This window comes from Pantherophis guttatus, chromosome 16, assembly GCF_059756535.1.
Source record: "Pantherophis guttatus breed Tessera chromosome 16, ASM5975653v1, whole genome shotgun sequence".
In the NCBI taxonomy this organism is placed as follows: domain Eukaryota; kingdom Metazoa; phylum Chordata; class Lepidosauria; order Squamata; family Colubridae; genus Pantherophis; species Pantherophis guttatus.
Window position 1 is genome coordinate 14,136,467 of NC_142078.1, and position 11,734 is coordinate 14,148,200.

At 47.1% G+C, this 11,734-nt stretch overlaps 1 protein-coding gene across 3 annotated transcripts in view; it reads right to left on the reverse strand.

Moving 5' to 3' along the window:
• PBX3 (PBX homeobox 3) overlaps positions 1-10,438 on the reverse strand; it is a 160,459-nt gene extending 150,021 nt beyond the window's left edge. Inside the window, exons 1-2 of one of the 3 annotated variants that reach the window (XM_087879942.1) lie at positions 9,093-10,151; positions 6,073-6,146 (exon numbers count right to left, since the gene is read on the reverse strand). In XM_087879942.1, coding sequence (XP_087736068.1) covers positions 6,073-6,146; positions 9,093-9,289 — 271 coding nt within the window. In that variant the 5' untranslated portion in view covers positions 9,290-10,151. Of the gene's footprint in view, positions 1-6,072; positions 6,147-6,333; positions 6,353-9,092 lie in introns of those variants that run through there. The other 2 variants (XM_087879940.1, XM_087879941.1) reach the window with 2 other exon arrangements.
• Positions 10,439-11,734: the final 1,296 nt, after the last annotated feature.

The following is an 11,734-nucleotide window of genomic DNA, read 5'->3' on the forward strand; positions in this document are numbered from 1 at the left end:
AGGCAAGCCTCCAAAAGCCTTGTCTCTTTCTGTTGTTTTATTTTACTGCCAAAAGCGCTCGCTTGCCAACAACTGGTGTCAGTCGGCGGCGCTTAAACACGGCAAAAACTTCCCTTGCAATCCTGTTTCTTCTTGCTGTGGAATCGGCCTGCAAAGATTTCCTTTGGGAGGTGGGGGGGGCAGTGGGGGAGTGACTTAGTTTCCCCTTCTCTGCAGAGAAGGAAAACAATGGTGTCTGGCCGATACCTGAGCGAGGAAGAAGAGTTGGAGAAGAAGGATTTAAGCCAGGCGCTTCAAGAGCCGAGGCGAGTTACAGGATCCGAACTGCCAGCAGAAGGAATAAGGAATAAGCTGAGGATTACGATCCACCCCCTCCCTTCTACACCTGGACAAGCTGCTTTGAACGAGAGAGCAAATTGTGAATAACAGAGTCGGGAAGGGACCCTGGAGGTCTTCTAGTCTGACCTCCTGATCAAGCAGGAGACCCTATACCAGTGGTGGGATTCAAGTAATTTAACAACCGGTTCTCTGCCCTAATGATTTCTTCCAACCACCGGTTCGCCAAACTGCTCAGAAAGTGAACAACCGGTTCTCCCGAAGTGGTGCGAACCGGCTGAATCCCTATATCATTCCAGACAAGTGGCTGTCCGGTCTCTTCTTAAAAAAATCTCCAGTGATGGAGCGGCCCACAACTTCGGGAGGCAAAACAAAAACTCAAATTTTCCCAGAATAAAAACTTGCTTTTTTTTTTTAAAAAAAGACTAGAAACAGACTGCAATTCCAGGCACCTATTTTTTTTTCCTCCTCCTCCTCCTCCTCCCCATCCACAGAAGTTCATTAATTTTTACGATCCTTCCAAGTCAGTCCCCAGCTTCTAAAGCCTCACAAAGGCTACACAACTCTAGCAAGGCATTATGTATATTATTAGGACTTTCCAGTGAATTAAAGCCATTTAGACTTGCACTGGCTTTCAATTAGCGGCGGGTTTTTTTTTTTTGTTGTTGTTGTTGGCAGCTGTCATCTCAGAGGTCCTTAAAGCTTCAGCTCAAGCTGGTGTGCTCAGAGGCACACCAAAAACTTGTGCAAAGAAAGAAAGAAAGAAAGAAAGAAAGAAAGAAAGAAAGAAAGAAAGAAAGAAAGAAAGAAAGACAGCGCAGCGGCCCGAGCAGGCAGAGCATTCGAGGGTTCGTGAAAATACGGAACGGCGAACACTTTTCGGTCTGTTATAAACGCGTGCCATTTCAGCCGGGAAAGAGACAGAACGAAGAACAGGGGAGACTCCTTAAAAAGGAGTAATGCAAAACAAGCTGGCAAAAGAGACAGGCGGAAAAAGACGCCACCACCATCCAGCAACGCTCAAAGGAAGAGCAATTTAGAAAGTAGATTTCTAGAAATCTAGCAATCTAGAATCTAGAAATCTAGACTTCTCGCAATCTAGAAAGGAGTAGCCTAATCATAAGAGTTCGGTCACAATAACAGCCCAAACATCATATTATTATTATTGTTGTTGTTGTTACAGAATAAACTTTCTCCTCTCAACAGATGTTATTTGGAAAGCATCTGGATCAACAGGCTAATTCGCAGGAAAGACCAGCTTTTCCCTTCCCTGCTAAACTTCCAGTATTTGGGTGGCGGGGAAAAATAAATATCTTTATAAAGGTAGGGCTTAGAAACTTTTAAAAAAAAACACACACACATTGTTATAAACAGGGTCAAGGGTGTAAATTAAAATTCTGGAGATTCCAATGAAGGGAACTTCTGCTGCCTAACTCAAGAGCGGAGTTCTCGTGCGGACAAATATTCCATTTACAACATATTGTGTTTTGGGACAGCCTAGAGAATATGGGCTCCGTAGAACTGCTGAGGGTCCCCAAACTGAATAGCTGTGTTTTGCAACTCAAGACCGGCCGCCGTATCAGGTCCACCTCTTGTCTAAATGAATAAATCTAAAATTACACGTACAGGTTCCAATTAGTTTGCCGCCCCTCATATTTCCAACGGTTACACTCCCGCCTTGCCTTTCTGTGCACGCGGTAAAAGCGGCCTCCGTTATTTTATCAAGGATCTCATAAACAAATCTTTTTCCTCCTTGGGGGAAGAAAAGGTGATTGCATAGGATGCAATAGACGGCAATGACCAGGTTCAACTGAGGAAGGAAGGAAGGAAGGAAGAAAAGGAGGGAGGGAGGGAGGGAAGGAAGGAGAAAAGGAGGGAGGGAGGGAGGGAGAGAAGGAGAAAAGGAGGGAGGGAGGTAAGCAAGGAGAAAAGAAAGGAAGAAAAGAAAGGAGAAAAGGAGGGAGGGAGGGAAGAAGAAAAGGAGGGAGGGAAGGAAGGAGAAAAGGAGGGGGGAGGGAAGGAAGGAAGAAGGGAGGGAGGGAAGGAAGGAAAGAAGAAAGAAAGAAAAGAAAGGAGAAAAGGAGGGAGGGAGGGAAGGAAGAAGAAAAGGAGGGAGGGAGGGAAGGAAGGAAGGAGAAAAGAAGGGAGGAAGGGAAGGAAGGAGAAAATGAAGGAGAAAAGGAGGGAGGGAAGGAAGGAAGAAAGAAAAGAAAGGAGAAAAGGAGGGAGGGAAGGAAGGAGAAAAGGAGGGAGGGAAAGAAGCAAGGAAGGAAAAAAGGAGGGAGGGAAGTAAGCAAGGAGAAATGGAAGGAAGAAAAGAAAGGAGAAGAGGGAGGGAGGGAAGGAAGGAGAAAAGGAAGGAAGGAAGAAAAGAAAAGAGAAAAGGAGGGAGGGAGGGAAGGAAGGAAGGAAGGAAGGAAGGAAGGAAAAAGGAAAGGAAGTTTTAAAAACTGAGCAAGAGAAAGCAAAAAGGGAAATTTCTCTCTGCTAGTGCAGAAAAGAAGGAAGGAGAGAAAAGAACGACGATAATCATGCAATACAAAGCGTGCAAAAAAAAAAAGAACAACAACTTTCTAACTAAAGGGCGCTTCACCCTTTTACGAGGGCCACCCATTCAAATAAACCTGTAAACATATCAATATTCCACAGAGGGATGTGGGACCGGGGGGGGGGGCTTTCTTTCCCCCATCCCCACCCCCACCCCCTTAGCATATCCATACTCACATTCCCAAGTTTCTGAAATTGCTAAGGGAAGAATTCTTCGCCAGAGAAAAACATTCTGCTCGTCTGGAGCATTTCACGGGGGGGGGGGTGGATGGGTGGATAGTGTCGAGAACTCAAGGAACGTCTCCATTCAGGACCCCCCAACTCGGGAGTTTTCACCCGAGCCCCTTCTGGGAAGTTTCCCCTTTCCAGGGGTCCCTCGATTGGCATCGCCAGTTCCAGAGCCTTCCTTTCCGCCGAGCCAAGTTTTAAAACTGCTGGCAAAGGAGAATTCAGCCGAACCGGGCCAAGTTAGAAAGGATGATCCCGGTGTAGAATAGAAGAGAATTCTTCATTGATTGGACACACAAGGAATTTGCCTTTGGTGAATATGCTCTCAGTGTACGTAAGGAGAATAAAATAAAATATATGCATCGAGAATCAAAAGACACAACGCTTGATGATAGTCACAGGTTACTAATAAGCTATCAAATCGTACTAGGGAACAAATGAAAACAATATAAATTGAGAGATACCAGCAACATGGTTATGGTAATAAGTGGGAAGAGACAGATACTAGTAAGGAAGAGAAGAATAATAGTAATACGGTCTTAGTAAAGGACTCAGAGACACCCAAGCCCCTAGCTTGCCAGAAAAAAAATAGGAACAAGCAAAAGAGCCTTGGTAGTACAGTGGTTTAATGCACCCTGTTATTAACACAGCTGCCTGCAATTTCTGCAGGTTCGAATCTCCCCAGGCTCAAGGTTGACTCAGCCTTCCATCCTTTCTAAGGTAGGTTAAATGAGGACCCAGTTTGTGGGGGCAATAAGCTGACTTTGTATAAATATACAAAAGGATGAAGGCTATTGCTTAACGCATTATAAGCCGCCCTGAGTCTCCGGAGAAGGGCGGCATATAAATCAAAAAAATTTTTTTAAAAAAAAAATGAGCCGAGGGAAGTCGAATAGAAAAAGGAAGGTGAACATACCAGGGTCTCACTTCTTTTCCAGCAGGCTATAAACACAGCTCGCAAAATCCATCTTGGAGCCTTCTGGGCGCCCCCCCCCCCAGACCCCCCACTCCCAAAATGAGTCCAGGTCTTAATTCTCAGGAGCCAGAGAGAGATACGGTGATTTAGCAGAGTCCAGGCAGCAGGGAAAACTCCGAAAATTGGAAGGTGGGCTTGGAAACACCAACCATGAGATTCCCATATTCAACTTGGGAGGATCGGCTGGCTTACTGGCAGGAAATATATCGCCGGGGCAGACTGGAATTGGGATACAGGGTCTATTCCTTGTAGAACCAGCCCGAAACACAACCAGGATTTTCACTGGCTCGGTTTCAATTCCAGCCAGGAATCCCTTTAGATCAATCTCCACCTTTTCTTTCCATTTACTCTTTCTTTCTTTCTTTCTTTCTTTCTTTCTTTCTTTCTTTCTTTCTTTCTTTCTTTCTTTCTTTCTCTCTCTCTCTCTCTCTCTCTCTCTCTCTCTCTCTCTCTCTCTCTCTCTCTCTCTCTCCCCAGCAACCACAATGCTAACTCTAGGCATGAGGTCATACGAAGATGACAAAAAGCTCCATTATCAGCACATAACGCACCGTATTAGAAAACAGTTTATCAACTTCTCCGGGGTTTGATTTAAACAACAACAACAACAACAGGTAAACTCGTGCAGAAAAATTAATATCGCTTTGGCAATCGTTCCCGCGTAGACGCGCCAGCAAAAAAATCGACGCCGGCCCCTGTATTTTTCTGCTCAACGTGGGTTTCTAAAGACCTTAAACCGTTAGCCATTCTGGTATTTTGTTTCTCCTCCTTCCCTTAAATTTCACACACGCATGAAAGCACCGACTTTAGTCACACGCCAACCGAGACAATGTCGAACAAACCTGGAGTTACACCCTCCTAGGAAATTAAATAGATTTTTTTTTTTAAACACAGAAGTCCCGCAGGGGACTGTTGCTACTTCGCCCCTTAGAAGGAGCAACTTGTAAATGTAAGAATCCAACTCTCTGCAAATTGGAAGGATGAAAATAGAGCTTTAAAACGAAGTTGACGGCAGGCGACTTTTACTATTTAGAACCTGGGGGGATTTTTTTCCCCAGCTCTTAAACGGGCCTGCAAATAAAATCTTGATTTCTTGGACCCCTGCTTTATCAACCTTAAGACTCTCAAAGAAAAATCTCTCTTTTTCTCCACCCCATCCCTATTGTGGGGGAGATCAAAACCACCGAGTTGAAAGCTCTCCACGGATTCACCCCCTTTGTAAATAAAATAAAATAAAATCCTGGCGTGGGGAGGTGTTTGTGCAGCCTCTAAAAGCATTTTGGAAACAACCAGGAGTTTTGTTTTTGTTTTTTTCCCTAGGAGGAGGGGAAAAAAAAAAAAATCTGAAGCAGCAAGGAGCTTTTGCAGCGAGATCTTCTCTCGCCCGGCAAGCACAACAAATTAAAACACCGGAGGGGGAATCCAGCAAATTCCTAGCTCAGCCACCCTCTGTAATTGTAATTAGCTCCCCTGTTACTTCCATCAGGAGGAGAGGAAGGCGAAAGGAAGATAAGAGGGAAAAAGGAAGCCAGCTGAATCCACGGCCGCTTCCATAGAAACACAGGGAAGGGAGGGATGGTGGGGGGGGGAGTGTGTGACACAGAGGCTTCACCGTTTTTTTCACCGTTGTTTTGCAAAACAAGCGTCCGAACAAAACCAGAGCGCGAACATCGAAAGCCGGCCAAAAGCAAATTAGGTTGGTTGCAAAGGATGCTCGGGGACCCTCGAGATCAACGACCCCCCGATGAGAACAGATCAAAGATGGCTGCAGCGCCAAACACAGCTTTTCTCCCAGAGCTGGGGGAAGGGGGAAGGGGTCTGTGACCCTGTTTATCCAGGGAAGGTGTAAGGGGTGGGGGGGATGGAGAGGAGGAGGAGGGAGAATGAGGGTACCAGAGAGAGAGAGAGAGACGAGGGCCTGTTTGTTTGTGTTTTGCTTCACCCCCTCCGCCCCCCCCCCAAACCCCGAGTCGGTCTTTTCCTACCTGTTTTCTCTTTGATCTCACACAGGACGCTGAACAAAGCGGGTTTCATTCTATGGCAATTGAGAGCGTGCTTTCTGCAAAAAAAGAGAGAGAGAGAGAGAGGAAAAAAAATGGAAGGGAAAATAAACACCCAGGGATAAAAAAAAAAAGGGGGGGGAGATGGATTAGCCCGAGCGGAGGGGGGTGAAGAGGTCACCGTTTCTTGTCCTAAGACTTTTTTTGGGTGGTGGGGTGTGGAGAGGGGGTATTTTTTTTAAGTACCAGCAGGGCATCCTTTCCCGCCTACAAAAAGAGGCATTCGAAAAAGGGAGAAGTTCGAAGAAAAAGCAGAAAAGGGTGAGAATTGAGGGACACGGGAGAAGTCGGTCGGAGGCCGCTACCTAAGAGTTTGGAGGGGGGGGGTTCCTCTCGATTCTTTCCCCCCCCCCTCCCACCAATCCCCAAATCCAAAGCCACTCCTGAAAATATCTCCCAACCCTTTCTTTCTTGGGGAAAATAAATCACAGCTTGTCACGCCGCTCTTCATCAGCAGTCGTGATTTATGGAAAGAGAAGGAACTTCTAAGAGTTCAACTCCGTGGGCCTTCGGTGGGTCTCTCATAGGAACGGGGACGGGGCCTTGCAAAAAAGGAGTTCCAAAATAAATTAATTAATTAAATGTCACTCCCAACCACCCCCACCCCACTCCTCTCTTTCTCTCTTGTTCTTCGGCAGGCCAATGTTTACTTAGAGTACAGAAAGAAAGAAAAAAAACTCAGGGAAGGAAAGGAGTGAGAGAGAAGAGGCCGAACAGACTGGGACAGGTTTTTTTTTTTTGAGAAAAGCAAGAACCCAGGCAGACCGCGCCTCCCTCCCAGGCTCACAATTTTCTAAAGGAAAAAGAAAACACACAAGTTTGGGGGAGGCCCAGGAGGACCCAGAGAGAGAGAGAGGGAGGGAAGCAAGCTAAGTTTTCCTCTACTCGCCTCCCGCAGCTCTTTGCAGCCATGCCTCCAGCTTAACTCCAGGCATCCCGTCCATAAACAAGCAAGCAAACAAACATTTGAAGAGACAGAATCTCAAACTTTTTGAGTTTCCGTCTATTTTTTATTGTATTTATTTTATTTTTGTTTTGCTTGCTTGCTTTTCTGCCTGATACTTGGTTGCAAGGTTTACTTTAGAGAGAGTCCACTTTTCTACTTTTTTTTTTTTTAAAAAAAAGAGGGGAGATGCAACTCCTTCAACAGCAGACTGCTGTATGGGGGTGCCAGGCCGTTTCTCCCCCCCCCCTCGGCCTTCCTAGGTATGTCTAACTAGATGATGCCGGGTTGAAGGGGGTTGGGGGTGGGGGTTGAAGTTGCTATTCCCCGTCTTTCAAGAGCTCGGGTATTACTTGGGTTATTTGGAAGGAAGGAAGGAGATAGGAAAAGGAAGGAAGGAAAAGGAAGGAAGGAAGGAAGGAAGGAAGGAAGGAAGGAAGGAAGGACAGAAGGAAGGAAGGAAGGAAGGAAGGAAGGAAGGAAGGAAGGAAGGAAGGAAAGAGATAGGAATGGAAAGGAAGGAAGGAAGGAAGGAAGGAGATAGAAATAGGAAGGAAAGAAGGAAGGAAGGAAGGAAGGAAGAAAAGAAAATGGAGATGGGAATGGGAATGGGAATGGGAATGGGAATGGGAAGGAAGGAGAGAGATAGGAATAGGAAGGAAAGAAGGAAAGAAGGAAGGAAGGAAAGAAAATGGAGATAGGAATGGGAAGGAAGTAAGGAAGGAGATAGAAATAGGAAGGAAAAAAGGAAAGAAGGAAGGAAGGAAGGAAAATGGAGATAGAATGGAAAGGAAGGAAGGAAGGAGATAGGAATAGGAAGGAAAGAAGGGAGGAAAGAAGGGAGGGAGGGAGGAAGGAGATAGATAGGAATGGAAAGGAAGGAAGGAAGGATAGAAAAGGGGGAGAGAGGAACGGGAAGGAAGGCAGGAAGGAAGCTCTGCTTCGAGATTATGGATTTGGGAAGGGGATCAATCCTTTTCCCCCCTCCCCCCTCCCCACATACACACTCAACCCAGCAACATAAACAACTGGCACCCGGCGGGGATGCTAATCTGGGGGGGGGTCTTTGGTTCATTGCCATTTTTGGCTTTCCCAGTGGTGGAGGTTTTCCTTTTGAGGAAGGGGCAGAATTGTCACGTTTTGTCCCCTCTGGTTTCTCCAGGCTGCCTTTAAGAGGAGCAGTTTTTAAATTCCAGCTGGACTTTGCCAGGTGGCAGGCAAACAACAAGCCAGCTAGCCAGCAAATAAATAAATAGTTTAGTGGATCAACAGTGTGTCTGTCTATCTATCTATCTATCTATCTATCTATCTATCTATTTATCTCTCTCTCTCTCTCTCTCTCTCTCTGTCTGTCTGTCTGTCTATCTATCTATCTATCTATCTCTCTATATATATTTCTCTCTCTCTCTCTCTCTCTCTCTATCTATTTATGTCTATCTATCTATCTATCTATTTATCTCTCTCTCTCTCTCTCTCTCTCTGTCTATCTATCTATCTATCTATCTATCTATTTATGTCTATCTATCTATCTATTTATCTCTCTCTCTCTCTCTCTCTGTCTATCTATCTATCTATCTATCTATTTATGTCTATCTATCTATCTATTTATCTCTCTATCTCTCTCTCTCTCTCTCTCTGTCTATCTATCTATCTATCTATTTATGTCTATCTATCTATCTATTTATCTCTCTCTCTCTGTCTATCTATCTATCTATCTATCTATTTATCTCTCTCTCTCTCTCTATTTATCTCTCCCTCTCTCTCTCTCTCTCTCTGTCTATCTATCTATCTATTTATCTCTCTCTCTCTCTCTCTCTCTCTCTATCTATCTATTTCTCTCTCTCTCTCTCTGTTTATCTATCTATCTATCTATCTATCTATCTATCCATCCACACATCCACAAAACACAACGCCCCAGACAATCGGCGCGCAGACCCCCCCACCCCCACCCCAAGCCCCCCACCCCAAAAAAACCCCTGGCCGGTTCGAAAAAAAGACCAACTTTGCTTGCGCCTCGTCCAGGCTCTGGTCGGTGATGGTCATGATCTGGTGGAGGATGTCGCCAATGTCCTGCTTGCGGCCGTCGCCGTCGGCGCCCTCGTGCCCGTGGGGAGGCGGCAGAGCCATGCCCCCTTGCACCGCGTGGCTGGCCAGGTTCACGCCGGCCAGCGTCTGCAGCATCCGCGTCTGCTCGTCCATGGTGCCCGCCGCGACGATCGCACTTTGGGGACGGCAGCGGGGCGGGCGAGATTGGGGGGGGGGACTGGGAGGAAGGAAGGAAGGAAGGAAGGAAGGGAAGGAGAGAGAAGAAGGAGAAGAAGGGGAGAAAGGAAGGAAGAGGAAGAAAGGAAGGAGAAGGGAGGAAAGGAAGGGAAGGAGAGAGGAGAGGAAGGAAGGAAGAGGAAGAAAGGAAGGAGAAGGGAGGAAAGGAAGGAAGGAGAGAGGAGGAGAGAAAGGAAGGAGAAGAAGGGGAGAAAAGAAGAGGAAGAAAAGAAGGAGAAGGGAGGAAAGGAAGGGAAGGAAGGACAGAGAAGGAGAGAAAGGAAGGAGAAGGAAAGGAAGAAAGGAAGGAGAAGGGAGGAAAGGAAGGGAAGGAAGGGGAGAGAAGGAGAGAAAGGAAGAAGGGGAGAAAGGAAGAGGAAGAAAGGAAGGAGAAGAAGGGAAGGAAAAAAGGAAGGAGAAGGGAGGAAAGGAAGGGAAGGAAGGAGAGAGAAGGAGAGAAAGGAAGGAAGAGGAAGAAAGGAAGGAGAAGGGAGGAAAGGAAGGGAAGGAAGGAGAGAAAGGAAGGAGAAGAAGGGGAGAAAGGAAGAGGGAGAAAGGAAGGAGAAGAAAGGAAAGGAAGAAAGGAAGGAGAAGGAAGGGAAGGGAGGGAAGGAAGGAGAGCCGGAGAAAGCGAGGGGTTTTGGGGGAGCGGATGGACGCAAAAACGGCAGCGTTCCTTGGCTGGCAAGCGGGCAAAAAGCAAGGAAGGGGAAAGTAAAATCTCAGCCGCAGTTCCCGCCGCTCTCGGAGAAAAAAAAGAAGGACGGAAGAAACAAAAAAGGAAAAAAAAAAGAGAAAAAAAAAGGGGGGGGGAAGGGGGGGAAAAGAGAGCGAGCGAGCGCCGAAAAGCTAAATCCCCGAGCCTGACATCGCTCCGGCTTGGCGGTGGATCTCTCTCTCTCTCTTTCTTTCTTTCTTTCTCTTTCTCTCTCTCTCCCGCTCTCCGGCTTGGCTTTCCCCCCCCCTCAAAAAAAGCTTCTTCCTTTTTAAGTTCCAAAAGCTCCGGCGAGGCTCCAGCGGCGATCGGTGGGTGCCGAGCCCGCCGGCCTCTGCAGAAGCAGCTGCGGGGAGTGGGAGAAGCGGGGGGGGGGGGGCTGGCGGAGAAAGAGAGAAGGGGGGGGTCCTCCCTTGTTATTTTTTTTTTTCAAGTCGCGTTTCTTCTTCTTCTTCTTCTTCCTCCTCCTCCTCCTTCCTCTTCCTCGCCCGGCAGAGCGGCTCTCGGGGGCTCTGGGAGCCTCGTTTCTGGATCTGGGAGCTTCGGAAGCAGAGGCGGTGGGAGCGGAGGAGGAAGGCTCGGATTCGGCTCCTCTTGGGTTGTCGGTGCGAGTGTCTGGCTTTTCTCTCTCTCTCTCTCTTTTTTTTTTTTCCTTCCCTCTCTTCTTTTTCTTCTTCTTCTCACTTCCTCCGATTTCTTTCTTTTTTTCTTTCTTCCCTCCCCCCTTCTTGGAAACAAAGGAGTCGCAGGGGAGGAGGGGGTCGCCCCCCAAAAGCGAGACACCCCCTCCCTTCAAAAAAAAAAGAAGGAAAAGGGGTTTTTTTTTTCAAATCCTGAAAAAGTTACGACGATGACGAAGAAGGCAAGTCTGGTCCAGGGATTTCTCGTCTTCTTTTGGGAAACAACCAAGCAGCAGCAGCCGGTATCTGAGCGGGCATCCCCGGCTCTCAAGGATGGGCCACATTGACAAGCGGAGGGGAGCCGCCGCCTTCTCCCCCAGAGAAGGGAGGAGAGAGGGGGAAAGAAGGAGAAGAGTCGCCCTCGTCCTTCTTCGGCCGGAGAAGGGACAACAAAAGCATCACCAGCGATCTCGGAGTCTCGGTCCCGGCGGGGTCAAAAGCTGAGAAAGAAAAGAAGAAGAAAAAAAAAAAGAGAGAGAGAGAGAGAGAGAGAGAGAAGCCGGAGGGGAGAAGAAGAAAAAAAAAAGAAAGTTTGAACTTGGGCAAAGCCCAAAAAGAAAAAGAGGGGAAAAAAAGAAAGGAAAGGAAAAGAAGAAAAGCGGAGGGAGAGGGAAAGAGGGGGAAAGGGGGAAAGAAAAAAAGAGGGGTGTGTGAGAATAATAATAATAATAATAATAATAATAATAATAATAATAATAATAATAATAATAATAATAATAGCAAGTGCCCCTAAAAAAAAGGCAAAAAAAAAGAAAAAAAAAGAAAAAAAAAGAGCAGCCGGCTGGAATTGATGAGTCCGGCCGCTTTGTGTGTGTGTGTGTGTGTGTGGCTGTGCGTGTGTTTTGTGTTGTTTGATCGGGGTGAGCGATTGACAGGCTGCCAACGCCGTTCACTCAGCCTTGCCGACGTGTCGCCCGGCGAAGGAGGCGAGCGGCGGCCAGCAAAGAGCCGCCGGAGGGGACGGGGAGGGGGAGCCACGCCCCCCTC